The sequence below is a fragment of the Haliotis rufescens genome, unplaced genomic scaffold (assembly GCF_023055435.1).
Source record: "Haliotis rufescens isolate VD_foot unplaced genomic scaffold, xgHalRufe1.0.p SCAF_10, whole genome shotgun sequence".
NCBI lineage: Eukaryota > Metazoa > Mollusca > Gastropoda > Lepetellida > Haliotidae > Haliotis > Haliotis rufescens.
The window spans coordinates 23,676,094-23,696,980 of record NW_025963780.1 but is presented as its reverse complement, the minus strand read 5'-3'; the positions used below and the strand labels follow the sequence as shown (position 1 = coordinate 23,696,980).

The 20,887-nt window shown below is 41.5% G+C and overlaps 2 protein-coding genes across 2 annotated transcripts; one reads left to right on the top strand and one right to left on the bottom strand.

The window, feature by feature from the left end:
- Positions 1-242: 242 nt before the first annotated feature.
- On the top strand, positions 243-20,560 carry LOC125376707 (oxidoreductase NAD-binding domain-containing protein 1-like). The gene is made up of 3 exons (XM_048388406.1): positions 243-546; positions 2,852-2,948; positions 20,202-20,560. The coding sequence occupies exons 1-3, from the start codon at positions 271-273 to the stop codon at positions 20,366-20,368; spliced, it is 540 nt and encodes a 179-aa protein (XP_048244363.1). The 5' UTR covers positions 243-270; the 3' UTR covers positions 20,369-20,560.
- On the bottom strand, positions 6,571-18,124 carry LOC125376477 (serine/threonine-protein phosphatase 6 regulatory ankyrin repeat subunit B-like). Its single transcript, XM_048388384.1, has 5 exons — positions 17,937-18,124; positions 15,876-16,290; positions 12,289-12,372; positions 7,731-11,711; positions 6,571-7,532 (listed from the first exon to the last, which is right to left on the bottom strand). The coding sequence occupies exons 2-5, from the start codon at positions 16,258-16,260 to the stop codon at positions 7,114-7,116; spliced, it is 4,869 nt and encodes a 1,622-aa protein (XP_048244341.1). The 5' UTR covers positions 16,261-16,290; positions 17,937-18,124; the 3' UTR covers positions 6,571-7,113.
- Positions 20,561-20,887: the final 327 nt, after the last annotated feature.

Here is a 20,887-nt window from a genome sequence, read left to right as displayed (position 1 = left end):
GTTTCTCGATGGCTGCCTGAATAACATACGATACATTACAAAGGTAGTGCGCAATTGAGCTGTTCGGGTAAGGGAGATAATCACTCACTCTCAGTGATACAGCTTGAATAAGATACGATGTACAGCAATGCAAGGTCAGTGCGTGAATTTATCACTTCTATACTACGCCTATAGCTAAAGGAGATAATCGCTCAATGCGCAATCAGTATCAGTTTAATAAACTTCCATTGAACTAATTCTGTTTTCGGCCTGACATACCAAGATTTATTTATGCATCTACCGGTATGCTTGGCTCATGTTTACCAGTGCAAGGTTGGGGCTCAAGTGGACCTGCGTGTGGGTGGCGACTACTTCTATGACCCTCAGCCAGGCGAGGAGCCTCCCACAAACCTGCTGCTGGTGGCGGGTGGGGTCGGGATCAACCCCCTCATGAGTATGCTGAGCCACGTTCATGATCTGCAGCAGATGGCGACGACACGCAGCATGTGCCCAAACAAGGTCATCCTCATGTTCAGTGCCAAAACCAAGGAGGAACTTTTGTTCAGGGTATGGTGACAGTTTGCATTTACTTTCAGGTCTGGTTTTAAAGTTAGTACCGGTATTAAATTTTTTAAAATTGAAATTATTCTCACAGTTCAACTGAAAATAGAATGGGATTTAGTGTGCAATCTGTATTTCCTCTATTAGACACCAAGTCCCACTTGCACAAAGCGATCTTAGCGCAAAGATGATCTTAACTCCCATACTTTAACACAGGCTTAAAATAGTCTTAGCGCTAAGATCGTTTTGTGCATGTGGCCCCAAGGCATTTATTAATTTTGTGCAAGCCGTTGACCCGGCTTCTCTTTGAGGCCTGTTGTCTATTTTGTTTAAAGCTGGCACAGTGGCAACTCACTTCCTTGCCGAATCCAAAATTCTACAGTCATACAAAGTGTACATTTGCAGAAAACTTTCAGTTGGATCTGTGCATTGCACTTCAGACTGCAGTCAAATAAATGTACAGATTGTTTCATCCTGTGTTCCAGGTGTAATTTCTACATAAGCAATACAGAACCTGGTGTAAAATGGGAATTAATTCACGTTTTGTTTGATATGCAATGCCTTATCTTTGACGACCGAACATTAAGTCTATGATTTCTGTGTACACCACTTGATAGTGTTGTTAGATTGACTTATATCTTGTTTCATTATGCCTCAAAGTGAGAGCAGAACTACTGACACCACACGAGCCCGTATACTGTCATTAAAAATCTAAGATGGTTGATACTGACCAAATGTGAGACTGTATGCCAGTAACAGCCATCTTGGATTTTCACACATCCACCTCATATATTTCACATACAAATTCTGGTACATTGGTTATTCAACACTGTTTGTGTTTTTATATAATTAATTGTGATGTGCAAGGACAGACATTTTAAACAAAAATCCCGTTCATGACTTTATTGATAAAGACTATAGTTAAACATTTCCATAAGGTTTGCTAGCTTAGGTTTGAAGAGTAGTCTCCCTTTGATCCTAAACTTAAAGGGGAAGTGTACACGCAAAAATCACTTTCTTTCTTTTTCTAAACAAAACGCAATTTTAGAATTAGTTAGTATCTGTGTTTGAAAATATAAACTCATTTTTTTCACAGTGAAAGTAGGAAGCTCACAATAGTGTGAAAATGATATGCCGTTATGAGGCCTTCGTTTTTCGAGCTAAACAGGCCTGAGTTATCCCCCTTAGATTATGACGTCATTGGTGCCAATTCAACTGGGTCCCTGTCTATTCTCAACGCAAAAGATATCAAGTACCAGTTTGCGGTAAAACAACATGGCCTACGACACACACCGGCGCAGTGGTGACTCAGCATAACACTATGCTTGCTGGCATCTGAGACGCTAGAATCACACACCTGTACCTACACCACGTGAAGCGGCTCTAACAAAGCATGATGACGTCATAATGTTTATAAATTGGCACCAATGACGTCATATTGCAAGGGACATAAGCCATGGTGTTTTTGTTATGGGAATAGAACACTTGATAAATGTGAAAAATGTAAATCGTTTTAATGAAAAAAATATGTTAATTAATTGTGATATTTTTTTATTTTTGTCTATGACACTACTAGGTTCATATTTTTAATGTGGAAAAAGTACAAGTAAAATAGGTTCATTTCCGTGTGAACTTGCCCTTTAAGGGTTGTTGGTGTGAAGTTTTTAGTTTGACATGATATACATGTGCAATAAAAACACCAAATAGTGAAAGCATTTCGGCATAATAAATTTGTGGTGGTGTCTTTAGTTGCTGTACCTGGTGTCATATTAAGTGAGCAGAATAATATTGGGCGAGGCGCTAATAAAACAAAATGAAACAAATGACAGTCGGAGTTGCACAGTGAACACAAGACCAAGCCAGGAGAAGTGTCAGTATAGTGTGGGAGGAAAGCCAGAAGTGATGCAGGCCTCACTCCGCTGAAACCCACAAGCACGGGTATGATGCTGACAAACCTAGAAACATAATCCGGGCGAACCGGGATTCGAACCCACATTCGTTGGTTTCTGGCGTGCCAATGGGAAGCAACTCTGCACAGTGAATCTAGGTGACTGGGCCACCCGTGATTTTTTAATGTGGAAGTTCCCCTGATAATGACTTTTTAGACATCATGTTCGTGAATCACTTTAAGGAAAATACTATGGCTGTGGTAATACGTGTGAAGTAATACAAATTGACCATTCAGCATTGAGACAGCTATGTATGTTTAGAGAAATATATTTTGAGATCTTTTAATGATCCAGGTGTAAGGAACTTTTCTTGATAGTTCAGATTTCTGATACCCAGTACTGATATTTGATTTGTTTTTCAGAAAAGAAATGATGAATTATGCAATATGAAGTCAAACAACATGTCATCAATGTATTTCATCACAGAGGAGACAGCTGGGAAAGGAGACAACACTGTTTGTAAGTTCGCTTTGTCTGTTAACATGGTTGACACGGTTAAGATAATATTAAAGACTGTTTATCCCTTGAGTAACTGGGCCAAACCTTCAGTAACTGGGCCATCCCTTGAGTAACTTGGCCATACCTTGAGTAACTGGGCCATCCCTTGAGTAACTGGGTCGTCCATTGAGTAACTGGGTCATCCATTGAGTAACTGGGTCATCCCTTGAGTAACTGGGTCGTGCCTTGAGTATCTGCGCCAAACCTTCAGTAACTGGGCCATCCTTTGAATAACTGGGCCATCCCTTGAGTAACTGGGCCATCCCTTGAGTAACTGGGTCGTCCCTTGAGTATCTGGGCCATCCCTTGAGTAACTGGGTCATCCCTTGAGAAACTGGGCCATCCCTTGAGTAACTGGGCCATCCCTTGAGTAACTGGGTCATCCCTTGAGTAACTGGGCCATCCCTTGAGTAACTTGGCCAAACCTTCAGTAACTGGGTCATCCCTTGAGTATCTGGGCCATCCCTTGACTAACTTGGCCATCCCTTGAGTAACTGGGCCAAACCTTCAGTAACTGGGTCATCCCTTGAGTATCTGGGCCATCCCTTGACTAACTTGGCCATCCCTTGAGTAACTGGGCCATCCCTTGAGTATCTGGGCCATCCCTTGAGTTACTTGGTCATCCCTTGAGTACCTGGGTCATCCCTAGAGTAACTGGGCCATCCCTAGAGTAACTGGGCCATCCCTTTATCTGGGCCATCCCTTGAGTAGCTGGGTCATCCCATGATTTTACTGGGCCAACCCTTGAATAACTGGACAATCCCTTGACTAACTGGTCCATCCCTTGAGTAACTGGGCCATCCCTTGAGTAACTGGGTCATCCCTTGAGTAACTGGGTCATCCCTTGAGTAACTGGGCCATCCCTTGAGTAACTGGGCCAAACCTTCAGTAACTGGGTCATCCCTTGAGTATCTGGGCCATCCCTTGACTAACTTGGCCATCCCTTGAGTAACTGGGCAATCCCTTGAGTAACTGGACCATCGCTTGATTAACTTGGCCATCCCTTTAACTGGGCAATCCCTTGAGTAACTGGACCATCGCTTGATTAACTTGGCCATCCCTTTAACTGGGCAATCCCTTGAGTTACTTGGTCATCCCTTGAGTAACTGGGCCATCCCTAGAGTAACTGGGCCATCCCTTTATCTGGGCAATCCCTTGAGTAACTGGGCAATCCCTTGAGTAACTGGACCATCGCTTGATTAACTTGGCCATCCCTTTAACTGGGCAATCCCTTGAGTAACTGGACCATCGCTTGATTAACTTGGCCATCCCTTTAACTGGGCAATCCCTTGAGTTACTTGGTCATCCCTAGAGTAACTGGGCCATCCCTTTATCTGGGCCATCCCTTGAGTAGCTGGGTCATCCCATGATTTTACTGGGCCCACCCTTGAATAACTGGACCATCCCTTGACTAACTGGTCCATCCCTTGAGTAACTGGTCCATCCCTTGAGTAACTGGTCCATCCCTTGAGCTACTTGGCCATCCCTTGATTAACTGGGCCAAGCCTTGAGTAACACAGTCAATCCTCGAGAAATTGTATGCTTTATTTCATAGAAATACAACCCTGAATAACAGTATCAGATCAAAAACAAAAAAGTTCCCTTTCCATAAAAAAAGTCTATGTATTTGCAGATAAGTAATTAAAGAAGAGATTGGTGTACAGGTGTTCAACCTATTTAATGATTTGTAACCAATCAGGTTGAGGAAGTGTGCTGTAAATCCTACCGCATACATTAGCAAACCTTTTTCACGGTACTTTCCATAGCCCATAGTAGCGGTCCTACTAAATAGCATACAGGGGTCTTAAAATATTTAAATGCAGGTTAAGTAGGACTTCTTTCAATATCAATACTGAGTTTGTTCCAAGTATTGAGGGAACCAATGTTAAATGTTCTTTTGAAAGATGATGTTCCGTTTCTCAAATTATGACTGGACTTGTCGGATACATTTGTTGGAGTCAGTCAGATATATATGATGACCATTGATTATTAATTATCTTATTAATTATAATATGTAATGATGACCTTAACATACGTCTGAAATTACCATAAGATCTGCATTGTTGCATTATGGGCTGTCAGACGTCTGATGAAACCTCCCAGACAAATGCCGTCATTTCCAGATCCTCTTTGACGTTAAATATTATAACTCCCTGGTAGAAAAATAGAATAACTGATATTAATCGATGAACAGAAGAGGGCATATGGTAACCAGCGCTGACATGATTAGGACTCGGAAGGCCACATTGGATGCCTGTATGTTATCTGACGTGGAAGGAAAGATGGGTGGCACTTGACAGTTGTGTCCGTTTGCAAGTCAAGCATCGAGCTCCTCATAGCGATAGCATAGAGAGCTCTGCGAACAGGCTTTCTCCGATACCAGTCAAAGCTCCCCACTGTGATAGGTGGCCACAACCATGCTTGGAGTTGAACTCGCAGCTGACCCGACCATTATGTTTACAAACAAGTGACGTAACCCCGAATACTCTTACCCCTGATAGAATCTAGAACCAATCTGATCAAACAAACAAAAAGGTAAATTCATTTGGTTGGTTAGTTTGTTGTTTAACGCCGCACTCAGCAATATTCCAGCTAAATGACGGAGGTCTGTAAATAATTGTGTCTGGAACAGACAATCCAGTGATTAATGGTCATTCGTGATTCTTTTCAAAATTCACTATGATGGCATTCCCAAAGACATACAGAAGTATAACCACTGCTACATTTGGGCTACGAGGGCAAATTTCAAGATTCTTGCAATGGCCGTGCCCATGCTGTTATCAGGGATGTTACCGGGAGTGTAACGAAGGTGTCGCTCACTGAGGAGGAACTTTGTCAAGCCTGATCCCGGCCACCAATTTCTCACTTCTTCAGTCCAAGATGGATAGTGCATAAAGAGGAATGATGAAATGACACGAAAATCACCTTTACTATTTACAAATCTAGTAGACCGCCTCCGTTGTCTAGTGGTAGAGCGTCCGCCCAGAGACCGCCTCCATGGTCTAGTGGTAGAGCGTCCGCCCAGAGAGCGGAAGGTACAGGGTTCAATACCAGGGTGCGTCATATCAAAAGACGTTAAAAGATGGTACTTGTTGCTACCATGTCTGGCACTCAGCATAAAGGGTGTAAAACAAGGACTGGTCGGCTCGGAGTCGGTATACTGTGTCTTAGTGGGGTATTCATGTTAAATTGCAGCATGGTATCTCAGTGAGCTATCACTATAAATCGGCATCAGTCCTGAGTAGTACGCACGCACGCACACACACACCAACATCGCTATATAAGTGCAATATTCTGGGATGTGACTTTAAACCCAATTTCAGCACCTGCAAATCTAGTAAATATTGTGACACCATCAGTTCACCAATCGTCAGTGATTGCTGTTAAATGTAATTAAATAAGGTAACAAGTTACGGCATTTCTTTATTTTACGTAACTGTCGGCTCATGAAGAATGCTGATTCAGCAGATACGTGTATGTTCTCCTCACTGAAGGAGGTCGGTGTCTAAGCTAAGTCTGTCTATAAATGTGGTTGTAGGTTTAAGTTTATTCTGGATTTGAAAGAAAAACTAGCAAAACCATCAACCTTCAAGGATGATTGAATTTTATTACAAACTGAGCCAAAATTTAGAATCACAATATTTGTACAAACTTCTCTAGAGCAAAATTAGGACATTTCTACAATGCTACCTGAGTGGCAATACATGGATGGTCAGTGTTAGCTCTTTGTATCAGAAAAAGATGGGAAGTTTGTAAAATCATCATTTCACCGATGTTCCTGTCTTTTAAAGACGAAAAGCTCCACCTTGCTCTCACAGTATATATTCAGATTAAATAATGGAAAAATAATTTTCTTTTAGAGAAAATTTGAGAAAACTGACTTAACTGTTAATATGGTGCTTCAGCACTGTAGCTCACCTGCATATGTAGGCAACAGGTTCAAATGTTGACAACCACTTAACAATTGTTAAGCAATACTGTTTAAATATATTCAGCATAAATACAAAACGTATTGACTAATTGTTTACAGTGTTTCCAAGTCTGCAAGAATGAATGTTCTACAGTAGAACATAGTTGCAATACACAATCAATAAATTTCCTTCAGAACACATAACACACAGCTTAATCAGTGAGGATGTTTAACTGTTTGAAGATACTTGGCTAGTGTAGGATGTCCTCCCATCTGAGCTACACATTCAATGTCCTCATTACTGTCTGTTAGAAGTGTGAGGTCAGCTTTGTGCTGCACAAGGAGGTCAACAACATCTTGATGTCCATGGAATACAGCTTTCATCACAGGTGTGTATCCTTCACTCCCTCTACTGTTGATGTTAGATGGAGACAGGACATGTTGTACTATAGCAGTGTTCCCACCCTGACAGGCAAGATGAAGTAAACTATCACCATCTGTATCCACCAGTGTGAGGTCAGCTTGGTTGCACACAAGGAGGTCAAACACACTTTGATGTCCATTGACAGCTGCCTTCATTGCTGCTGTCCATCCATATCTGCCTGTACTGTTGATGTTAGATGGAGACAGGACATGTTTTACTATAGCAGTGTTCCCACCACCACCACAGGCAAGATGAAGTAAACTGTCACCATATGTATCCATCAGTGTGAGGTCAGCTTGGTTGGACACTAGGAGGTCAAACACACTTTGATGTCCAGTGACAGCTGCCACCATTACTGGTGTATGTCCATGCATCCCTCTGCTGTTGATGTTAGATGGAGACAGGACATGTTGTACTATAGCAGTGTTCCCACCCTGACAGGCAAGATGAAGTAAACTATCACCATATGTATCCACCAGTGTGAGGTCAGCTTGGTTGGACACTAGGAGGTCAAACACACTTTGATGTCCACTGACAGCTGCCTGAATCACTGCTGTCCATCCATGTCTGCCTCTACTGTTGATGTTAGATGGAGACAGGACATGTTGTACTATAGCAGTGTTCCCACCACGACAGGCAAGATGAAGTAAACTATCACCATATGTATCCACCAGTGTGAGGTCAGCTTGGTTGGACACTAGGAGGTCAAACACACTTTGATGTCCATAGTCAGCTGCATTCATTGCTGCTGTCCATCCATATCTGCCTCTACTGTTGATGTTAGATGGAGACAGGACATGTTGTACTATAGCAGTGTTCCCACCACGACAGGCAAGATGAAGTAAACTATCACCATATGTATCCACCAGTGTGAGGTCAGCTTGGTTGGACATAAGGAGGTCAAACACACTTTGATGTCCATTGACAGCTGCCTTCATTGCTGCTGTCCATCCATATCTGCCTGTACTGTTGATGTTAGATGGAGACAGGACATGTTTTACTATAGCAGTGTTCCCACCACCACCACAGGCAAGATGAAGTAAACTGTCACCATATGTATCCATCAGTGTGAGGTCAGCTTGGTTGGACACTAGGAGGTCAAACACACTTTGATGTCCAGTGACAGCTGCCATCATTACTGGTGTATGTCCATGCATCCCTCTGCTGTTGATGTTAGATGGAGACAGGACATGTTGTACTATAGCAGTGTTCCCACCCTGACAGGCAAGATGAAGTAAACTATTACCATCTGTATCCACCAGTGTGAGGTCAGCTTGGTTGGACACTAGGAGGTCAAACACACTTTGATGTCCATTGACAGCTGCCTTCATTGCTGCTGTCCATCCATATCTGCCTGTACTGTTGATGTTAGATGGAGACAGGACATGTTGTACTATAGCAGTGTTCCCACCACGACAGGCAAGATGAAGTAAACTATTACCATCTGTATTCACCAGTGTGAGGTCAGCTTGGTTGGACACTAGGAGGTCAAACACACTTTGATGTCCACTGACAGCTGCCTGCATCACTGCTGTCGATCCATGTCTGCCTCTACTGTTGATGTTAGATGGAGACAGGACATGTTTTACAATAGCAGTGTTCCCACCCTCACAGGCAAGATGAAGTAAACTATCACCATCTGCATCCACCAGTGTGAGGTCAGCTTGGTTGGACACTAGGAGGTCAAACACACTTTGATGTCCACTGACAGCTGCCCTCATTGCTGCTGTCCTTCCATACTCCCCTCTGCTGTTGATGTTAGAAGGTGTCAGGACATGTTTTACAATAGCAGTGTTCCCACCATGACAAGGAAGATGAAGTAAACTATCACCATCTGCATCCACCAGTGTGAGGTCAGCTTGGTTGGACACTAGGAGGTCAAACACACTTTGATGTCCACTGACAGCGGCCCTCATTGCTGCTGTCCTTCCATACTCCCCTCTGCTGTTGATGTTAGATTGAGACATGACATGTTGTACTATAGCAGTGTTCCCACCACGACAGGCAAGATGAAGTAAACTGTCACCATCTGTATCCACCAGTGTGAGGTCAGCTTGGTTGGACACTAGGAGGTCAAACACACTTTGATGTCCAGTGACAGCTGCCAGCATCACTGATGTCCATCCATATTCCCCTCTGCTGTTGATGTTAGATGGAGACATGACATGTTGTACTATAGCAGTGTTCCCACCACGACAGGCAAGATGAAGTAAACTGTCACCATCTGTATCCACCAGTGTGAGGTCAGCTTGGTTGGACACTAGGAGGTCAAACACACTTTGATGTCCAGTGACAGCTGCCAGCATCACTGATGTCCATCCATATTCCCCTCTGCTGTTGATGTTAGATGGAGACATGACATGTTGTACTATAGCAGTGTTCCCACCACGACAGGCAAGATGAATAATTCCGCTGCCATGTTTATCTTTCACATTCAAATTTGATGTCTGCAGTAACTTAAAACATCCCTCTGATCCTGTATGTGCTGCAACCATGACAGGGGTCTTGCCATTCACATCAACAGAGTTTATAACATTTTCCCCAGGTTTCCTGGTTAACAGGACTTTCAGGGTTTTTTCCATTCCTGATTTACAGACAAGATGGAAGATGTTTTGCATTCCCTTGTCTCTTGTGTTAATATCAGCGCCTTCCTGCAGCAGATACACCAGTATGTCAGAGCTGCCACTTTCAGCAGCTACCAACAAAAGTCTGTTCAGTGTCAACTGATGGTCATGTTTCTCACTCCTGCTGAACAGCCATTTCAATGCTGTCACTTTGTTGCTTTGTGCACATCCTTCCATGGCCTCACTGATTTCTCCTTGAGTGAACTCTTCTCCAGTTGTGTGTTCTATATCTGTAAATAGACGTGCATTATGTCCAAGAACTGCCCAGTACAGAAGACATTGTCCTTTCTCTTTCTTGTGAAACCAAAGATGTTTTGTCCGATCACAGTGAAGTTTCTTGAGCAGCTTGAAAACTGTGGCGTCTTGTTTGAGAATTGGATGTGTCACTGATTTAGAAAACTGTCCTTGTTTAATAGACTGTGTAAACCTTGTGGTAAGTAGGTCATCATAATTCTCTGAGACATAGATCAAATGGAGATAATCATCAACCTTGGTTTCTTCAACCTTGTCACCTTGTACCCTTTCAAACAGAAAGTCATCACTGCAGTGCTTCAAAACAAAGATTGGACTGATATTATACAAGGCACAGGCACAAGCATCATAGATTGAAGAATGAGCAAAGCCAACAGTGTCTCCTCTTGTGAAGAATGTACCTCTCAAACCTTTAGCTGCTTTGTACATGCCTGAACGTGTAGCGTCAGACATCATCTGTAAAACAGTTTTGACCAGGCTGTCCATTTCCTTATCCTCACCTCCACTGTCTAACTTGCTCAGGTCCAATTTGTCTTCACACAGTAGCATCAGAACCAGAATGGCCGATCGGTCATTTCTCTCTTCAAGCAAACGCTTTAGCTCTAACCTGAGATAAAACAGTGGTTCCTTGAAAAATGATTTTGCATTTTTGTAGAAAGATGAAAATTCAAAACAAAGTTTACAAATAAGAGGGAATCCAAAGATATTTGAACAGATTTCCAGCTCACTGTAATCAGGTATATGTTGCATGGAGCAGTCACCGAGAGCTTTCCTATGTCGTTCAAATATTGTCTTTTTCTCTTTGTCAGAAAGCCAGTATTTATCTTGTGTGGTTAAATCCATTACAGTTTGACCTTTGAACAGTTTGAAACCCTCGTATTGCAGTTTTGCAAGTCCATCATGGAAGTTGTATGACTTTGATGTGAAGACAACACGAATATCTTTTGTTTGAAATTCTGGTTGACTCTGCAATTTCTTTCTGGATTTACCAACAGCATCACTATCTTTTGTTTGAAATTCTGGTTGACTCTGCACTTTCTTTCTGGATTTACCAACAGCATCACTATCTTTTGTTTGAAATTCTGGTTGAATCTGCACTTTCTTTCTGGATTTACCAACAGCATCACTGCTTTCATGCATTTCTGACTGCAGCTTTTCCGCACTCCGCTTTTGTTCTAAATGGAGGGGAAGGTTGTTTAGAAAGGTTTTCACCTGTGATGTATTCGCAGATAATCCAACAGTACCAAACATGTCATCTACTATGAGGAATACTCTGGGGTGGCTACTAAGGCACTGGTCTAAGTCAAACTTCTCAATGTTGTCCACAAACACGACCTCGTAGCCTTTGTCTCTGTACTGTGAACCTAACACCAGAGCCATCGTTGTCTTGCCTTCTCCCGAAGCCCCGCAGATGGTCACATGTCCAAATTCCTTCAGTTTTCGTTTCACGTCTTTGTAGGGTTCAGTTGCAAGAAAAATCTTCTTTGCTTCGTCTGTGCGCAAATCAAGGGTACCTGTGGAGGAATGAAAACTATTAACCATCCCAGCAAATACTTGGATGTTAAAATTAAACTACAAAATATTTGCTAACTAAATCTTCTTGTGTTAATTATTAGGGGGAACAATGCATCTGGATTATACATCACACAGATGTGTTCCTGACTTAGTGTACACAACTATATTCATATTTTATAGCCCTCTTCATTCAGTCTTGTTAATAATGGCAATGTTTGCCATTTTGCCAGTTTCAACCCTCTTCAACAAATTCAACCAAATTTAAATCTAAACTTTTACTCTGATACAATACCTCTCTGTGTTAAGCACTTACGCCACCTCCATAGGAGGTCACATCATCAGAAAATAAGCACTGATCTGCTCTGAGAAGTGTTTAACAGAGTCTGGCACAACATCATTGTCAATACTTCTGGAGTTAGTATACACTACTCCATCACCCATTACTACATGAGGGTGGCATTTGGGACAAGGGGAATAAAATTCTGATTGATGATCGGCACCACCTTCTCGCTGAGAATGGTAAGAGTCTTGCACAAGATCTAGTAGTTTACTGACCCTTCAGCCATGAACACTCACCTCTCCCAAGTGTTCCTTGTCCGGCCTGTCCAGTGATGATGTTCAGAGTGTTCGCCACCTGGAAGCCACCTGAAGGATGGTCACCTGTCAACACCAATATATGAGGAATCATCGGTAACCAACATTTGAATTGATCAGATATTCTCTTTACACGTTGAATAACATCATTTAATTTTATTGCAGTGCTCAAGAGTGGAGTGTACATCATTTTGAAGTTTTAGGTTCTTTAGATAATAATCTTATCCCAGCAATAACAATTGCTTTAGACCAAAACATGTAAATCATGAATCAAGTTAATAAGCTACACATGAAGTTCAGCAGATAAGTAATTCTTGAATCATCTTCAACAGGTAATAGCCAAGTTCATTATTACCCGAATGAGAGAAGGGGAGAGAGAGGGATGGGGTTCATTACATTTGATCAAGAAATAATAAATGGTCTTTGAGTTATGCTCCGGAAATAAACCCGGCCTCATCTATCTGAACCTACACTCAATTTATTGTGATGGAAACCAAACTAACAAATTTCAAAAACTTCTAAATAGTAAAAGGCACCTGTCAGTTCAAGGTTAGATACTGTGCAACATTTGATCAAGAACTATGGAACAGTCTTTCACAAACAGGCAGACATCAGCGATTCCAATATACCGCTACCACTTCATGGCGGGGATGACAAGTACGGAGTGTGATATTTGGAAGAATGGACAGACAGTACCGATTCCACTGCCTGGAAGGGATAACACGTATGGAATAAGTATTTTTTGCATGATGATTGCAACAGAAACAAGAAAGAAAGTTAACAAAGGTCACATACCCGCGTTATCCCCGCTGGTCAACAAAAAATAGTAAATAGTTTGTTAATTAATGAAATATACCTGTTGCTTTAAGTCAGAGGAACTGCCCTTTCCTTTGTAACCCCCCATGAGGATGCATCATGTTTGAAATGAACGCATGTTTTTGCAAATATATTTCAATCTAGTGTGGGATAACCAATGGTTAGCACAACATACATTCTTGATGTTTCTTAATGTGTCCATGGAAACGGCAAAAATAAAAAAATTCAGAATCCTCAAACTAGCAAAAGACACAAGTACCCATTGAGGTAAATGTGTGTAGCAAGTTTGGTGCATGGTTAAAAAGTTATTGGCCGTACAAAAGCTCGGACGGAAGGAAGGACGGTTGGAAGAAAGGACAAACAGATGGAACGCTATGTACCCCCCCGATTTACTTTGTAAACGGGGATATAAAAAGTCCAAGTATAAGTCTCATCTTTCTTTGTAGACAAGAAACAGCAACTTTATCAACGTTTCTAGAAGGCCCCAGTAATCATAATATACCACCACACAAAGTGCCTCCACAACCTCATACCAGATCGAAGCACCTTGACATCCATTACACAGCACAACGCAATGTGCCTCCACAACCTCATACCAGATTGAAGCACCTTGACAATCAGTACACACCACCACGCAATGTGCCTCCACAACCTCATACCAGACTCAAGCACCTTGACAATCATTACACACCACCACGCAATGTGCCTCCACAACCTCATACAAGATTGAAGCATCTTGACAATCAGTACACACCACCACACAATGTGCCTCCACAACCTCATACAAGATTGAAGCACCTTGACAATCATTACACACCACCACGCAATATTCCTCCACAACCTCATACCAGATCGAAGCACCTTGACAATCATTACACACCACCACGCAATGTGCCTCCACAACCTCATACAAGATTGAAGCACCTTCACAATCATTGCACACCACTACGTAATGTGCCTCCACAACCTCATACCAGACTGAAGCACCTTGACAATCATTACACACCACCACACAATGTGCCTCTACAACCTCATAACCAGATTGAAGCACCTTGACAATCATTGCACACCACCAAGTAATGTGCCTCTACCACTAACCACTAGTAAATGTGGAATTCTGTATGTAATGAGTCAACAGTTGAATGTTCTTTAAGAAGCATACATTGTTTACCAACTGAATGGTTTTCGAATTCTGACCTGGAAATCAACCCGTTCCCCAATGGAGTCTAGGTCCAACTTCTTTCCATAAAAATTGTAAAAAATAAAAATTCGTAAAAAACAAATATCAAAAGGCACCACTTCAGTATGTGCCTGATAGCTTTGTCAAGTTTCGATCAAATACACTGAATGGTTTTCGAATTCTGCCCCTCTAACGAACCCCATCCCCAATTGATTCTATGTCCAACTTCATTCCATAAAAACGTATAAATTTTTTTTTAGAAAAATCCCAAAATATCAAAAGGCACCACTTCAGTATGTGCCTGACAGATTTGTCAAGTTTCAATCAAATACACTGAATGGTTTTCGAATTCTGCCCCGGAAAATGAAATGATTACGGACGGACAGACAGACTGGCTGATTGCTATTAGAGTTGTAACGATATGGGAGGGTCGCGATACAATACGTATCGCGATACAGTGTTTACTGGTACAAGCTAAGCCAAGTTGATGTCTTTCTGCAATCTAAAAGATGTGACAAGTACAGTTGAAGAAGATATAAGGTGTTTATTTACTGTTATAGCAATTGTCAGCAATACAGTATGTTTTACTGAAACAACAAACTGGCTTTGAAACAGTGTAATTACATGAATAATTTGCTTTGAGACAGTGTAATTACATGAATAATTTGCGAACTTCAGTATGGATTTGTTGACATGGTATTTCCGGTGTTACGTGCTCACGGTAATGTCTTTCCATGGGGGAAAACATCAAAACTCATTAATTCGTGTATAATGCGCAACCCCTTCTACACAGCTGTGTATTTTGGAAAAAAAAGTGCGCACTATACTCAAGAAAATACGGTAGGTAAAACTGTGTTATGAAAATATTGTATGTATCGCGATACATGCTTTCCAAATCGATGCATCGTATCGTGGGCTGTGCATCGGGATACAATACTCTATCGCCGTATCATTACACCACTAATTGCTATATCCCCCTCGCATTATATGCCGGGGATAAAAATGTGCCTCTACAACCTCATACCAGATTGAAGCACCTTGACAATCATTGCACACCTCAACGCAATGTGCCTCTACAACCTCATACCAGATTGAAGCACCTTGACAATCATTACACAACACCACACAATGTGCCTCTACAACCACATACCAGATTGAAGCACCACCACACAATGTGCCTCTACAACCTCATACCAGATTGAAGCACCTTGACATTCATTACACACCACCAAGTAATGTGCCTCTACAACCTCATACCAGATCGAAGCACGTTGACAATCATTGCACACCACCACACAATGTGCCTCCACAACCAGATTGAAGCACCTTGACTCTAGCTTACATACTGAGAAACCTACAGGCCCTGGGGAGGATATGTACTAAATTTGAGGATGACTAATCAATGTGTGCATGCGTGCACGTCCGAGCTACATAACACTACTTTATTTTTCCTATATTCTTAAGAGATGGACATAATTCACTTGATGAATCAAATTGTAAATAGCGTTGCTGGGTAAATTATTTTTAAAATGACAAACATGGTGACATTTAGGGGGGCAACAGTGACACCCACCTGTTCTTAATCTTTTGACTGGTGGCTGGCTCACTGGCTCAAGGTCCTCCTCGGTCTCAGCTGAATCTGCCAATACCAGATGACCTTGGGGTTCCTCGTCTGAACTGACCACGCTGTTTCCAGAGTCATCCTCTGTTGTGAAGATTTCCCCAGCTGAACTTGCCATGTCAACATCAGAAATAGCCAAATGTCCTTGAGGCTCAGAAGTGTCCATGTGACCTTCAGACTGCTCACCAGAGGTTGCCATGTGACCTTCAGACTGCTCACCAGAAGTTGCCATTTGACCTTCAGACTGCTCACCAGAAGTAGCCATGTGACCTTTAGACTGCTCACCAGAAGTTGCCATTACCAGATGGTGTCCACAGTCTTCATCTGTACTGGCCATCACAGTTCTCTTCACATCGCCATGCACTATCTGTGAAAATGGAGGGGAATCTAATCAAGCTGTGACAATAAGTGAAGCCAGTCTGACATCATTGTGTCATGGGTACTGTAGCTCACCAGCTGTATATCGAGATGCAGGTCATCATTTCAGTATCCCATTTGGGTTTTCATGGTTAAATCTTTACTTACAACACACTTTTTATAATGTCCTCTGTATTGAGCAGAGATTTCTTTGATTAGGAAAAGGGTTTTGTTGTTTATATTTACAAAAACATTGGTATTTTTCATTCTCACAATGCATCATCCTATCTCATTTATGAACACTGTCCATGATATAACAAGAGTACCACACGTTCAGAACATTCTTCTTTGATGTAACATTTGAGGAGAATCAAAGAATTTGTGATAACTTCTTTGAAATGACCTCCTAATTTGTTTAATATGCTGACAAAAGAGTAATGACTGCTATGTCATATTCCAAAGTCCTATTTCTTTGTGTCTACAGACACCCAGAAATATTCACAGTAACTGTCCAAAAAATGAAAGACTATCTGTAAAAAAAATACATTCCACGTCAAACCAAGAATCTTTTTTTTAAATATAACGTATCCTAATATAATTGGTTGATTTACATTAGTTTTTTTTCTTTTTTATGGTATTATTATTGCATGTCTACCAAAGATAAATTCCAGATGAAGCCTTCTCATATAGTAATTATTGTGCATGCAAGGGTTCAGCTTTCTGTCTTGGGATTGCCGAGGGTCAAAATTCATTCATGGTTGTGAAACATACTTGCCAAAGTTCAGCTTCCTCAGTTTTGGAAGTGATGAGTTTAACTGGGCCAAAAATACATTTGAAAGGACATGGTCATAACGTAAGACCGTCTCCTTGGTCTAGAGGTAGAGCGTCAGTGGTTCGATCCCTGGCTGTATCCTACCAAAAGACATTAAAAGAAGGTACTTGTCACTCAGCCCGACACAGTAAGGGGCTAAAACAAGGACTGGACAGCTTGGGTCAGTATATTGTTTCTGAGTGGTGTATTCATGTTAAACTGCGGATTGGTATCTAGAGGGTTAGCACTATAAAATCAGCATTAGTCCGGAGTAGTACAACCACACGCACATGCACATACACAATTTGGGACGTGACGCTAAACACCATTTCACCTCACATCAAAATATGAAGGTTAACCAAGGTCAAAATGTACAACATCAGAAAAACAGAACTTTTGAGTGTCAAAAATTGGATTTCAACGTCTTGAACATATTGGGATGTCATCAAGCTTCAATTCAATCAGTGTCACACCAGAGAAGATATTCAGGAAGCACAACAGACAAGGACAAACAGACTGAGCTCAAAATGGCGGCCGTGCTCAAAGTTCGATGAACATTTTTGTGAGCACTTTATAGGACTGAGACACAATAGCTTGTATGATTCATGCAAAGTTTCAGATTCATAGGTTTGGCAGAGTAACGACAGATGGACCAACGGCGGCACAACGCTCAAAAAATGAACTCAACATCCAGAGACACTGTCTGAAATCTGCTTGAACATTTCTGTATGCACATGCTTCACTCCGGACGTTTTGTCTGCATGCCTACGTGTCTGTTACACAGACTCCAAATACAGTGTACATATTACCAGCTGATAATATAATACTATACTAAATATACTCACGGAACACTACGTCGCGGAATACGTGGCAAGTCTTCAGCATGTTGAGAAGTGGGAGACTGGTACTTAAAACAGCATCCTGATTGGTCTACCTGTACTTCCGTTGCAGTGCGCGGTAGAGCGAATCCTACTTTCGCTTTCACTTTCAGCATCTTGCTCGATATACAGCAACAACAAGTTCCCGTCCCGTCCTAAATATGATATCATCATATCAATTGTCCTTCTCTTACTGCCATTAAAAGTTTTTTCGTGAGTTCATTTTTCTAAACTGGCTTTTTGCTCGCTGTTCTTAAAGAAAACTGAAAAACGGGAATACCCAAACTATTAATAGCTTCGTCCCGCAGTGTATAGTAATAGTTAATTCCATTGGTTGTTATTACAGATCTAGCCTGGTTCCCTTGGTATGCTACGCTGGCGCTACACTATGCCAATATAGTGTTATATAAGAGACGGGACCCAGCTTACACTATGTAGCGCCAGCGCGGCATACCCAGGGAACCAGGCTGTTTCAACTACTGAATGAAGAGATGGAACCCAGCTTCTGGCCAACACTCCACATTGACTGGTTCCGGTTCGTTCCTGCACGGACCAAAATTATATAGGCCCGTAGTTACCGAGAAGACAAATATAGAGAAAACAAACTAACACGATCAGTAAACGAAAATTGCCAAAACACTTCGCCCCATTTTCCACAAACCTGTTTCCGTGTTTTATCTGTGCCACATAATCGGCTCATGAAACAGGACTCGTTTGCGAAATTCATGCTTATTCATTGCCCAAACGACATTTGAGGCGGATTCGATATTCGATTTATTGATACTAGTATCTAAAGTCATTAAGTGATATCAATATGAAGGGAGGAAATAGTAAAATGGCGCCCATAGCTAACAATCATTGTTGCCTAGGGAGTTTGTGGAAACAAGCTTTGTGCGTGATTTGTTGTCTCGCGGAAATTAACATTTTGCCAATAACTGTTGAATTCTAAAACTTGTTGCAGCGTATCCATATATTTGTACTTTGTTATAACGTGTGGTACATACACAATTATATGCACCGTCGTAGGTACACGTAGATAAAGTTAGTTCTACACAAAGTAACATTGAAAATGTCGTACGTTTACATTCACTTTCTATACCATAAGCAAGGCCTTCAGAGAAACGTTCTATTTGTCGATACATAACATTGATCTATACCAGTCCACTTTTGGTAGGGATTTTTGTATATTTCCATTTATAATACATAAAAACATTCTCATATTAATCATTGTTGCCTGAGGATTTTGTGTGAACAAAACACTTTTTGTGCGTGAAATTGTGTCTGGCGGAAATTATCTAGATTTGTTTATTTATTTTTATTATACATGAGATATAGACAATCATATGATTCGATTCCCAACATGGGCAGAAAGTGTGAAGCCCATTTCTGGTGTACTCCGTCGTGATATTGCTAGAATATTGCTAAAAGCGACGTAAAATCATACTCACTCACTGATTCCCTATTGGTCCTGTTTTTCAGTGAAGTACAAGTCACATCTTCAAAGCCTTAAACATTGTTAAAACCACTTTAACAGAGTGTGGGAAACCTTACTGACAGTTGCTGCAGATTTGAGCTGAGCAGGACTACAGCTACATCAATGGTGACACCATGCTAAAAGCCCAATATTCCAGATGCCAAAACAACTATAATAGTTAATGTTGTGATTCATTCTAAAACTTAATAAATACATTTTGAACAAAGCCAGTAAGTGTACATCATATATCTGATATTTCGTATCTTCCAGCAGTAGGCTTGTGTTATCCTATTATTACAAGCAGATTCTATTTTTGACTTAACGTAATGGGGGCGGTCTGGGTAGCCAAATGTTTAAAGCGTTCACTCGTCACGCCGAAGACCCTGGTTCGATTTCCTACATGGGTACAATGTGTGAAGCCCATTTCTGGTGTCCACCGAAATAATACAATGACAATATACTGCTGGAATGTTGCTAAAAGCGGCATAAAATCAAACTAACGGTGAAAGAATATGTTGTTTGTGGGTTTCAATCCCAGAATCCCCCTGATTATTACCCATGATTCAACAGCATTGTCACGGGTTTAGCCTTAGTGGAAACATCTATGACAGTGTCAGTTGCTGCCAAGCCGTCCTTCTCCATAAAACGGGCGGAGGGGTGGGGTAGGTTTGGATGTTGGGGGTCAAAACAAATCTCACGTCTTCAATAGTTTAATAAGGGATGTCAGCGAAATGTATGTTTTATCTTTATTCTCACAGACAGTCGAATCAAAGAGCAGCACATACACGAAGTGACGGACAGGTTGAAACCAGGGAAGGTTGAGTGCTACCTGTGTGGTCCATCCCCCATGATAGCAAGTATAGAAACAATGCTTAAGGCTTGTGGCATCACTGAACCCAGCATTCACTACGAGAGATGGTGGTAGATGCTCTGGGATTGTATATTGCAGAAGTATCGTGGCATTATGGAATTCCTATGGTATGTTTTATTAAGTTTTAAGCACATATCAGTTGTGCCCTTGACAAATGTAGTGATAATTCCAATGAAGTGTTGCTGTATTTGTCAAAGGAATTCCCATGAAGCTCTCAAAAACCTGAATAAAATCTTTGATCACTGAGCAGTCTCAATTTTTATTGATTTACAATTTCAGGTTTTTAGGTAACTGTAGTACTTTTCCCTTGATAATTCAGGGTGGAACTGGTCCCTGAACTGCATGCATGTGGTTAGAGTAACTACGAAATCATTGCTTTTACTGCTCTGCTATTACTATCGGACATCTAGTGGTCGCTGACACATAGCTACGATTCACGCCTTCATAAGCTTCTTCTTCAGTAGATGTTGAATTTGCCCCGTCCTTCACAAGCTCCGTCACTGTACATTACAGAATATCATTTAACCTTATACCCCCTTGTTCCCGAACCACTTAGCTTCAAGTACACCCAGT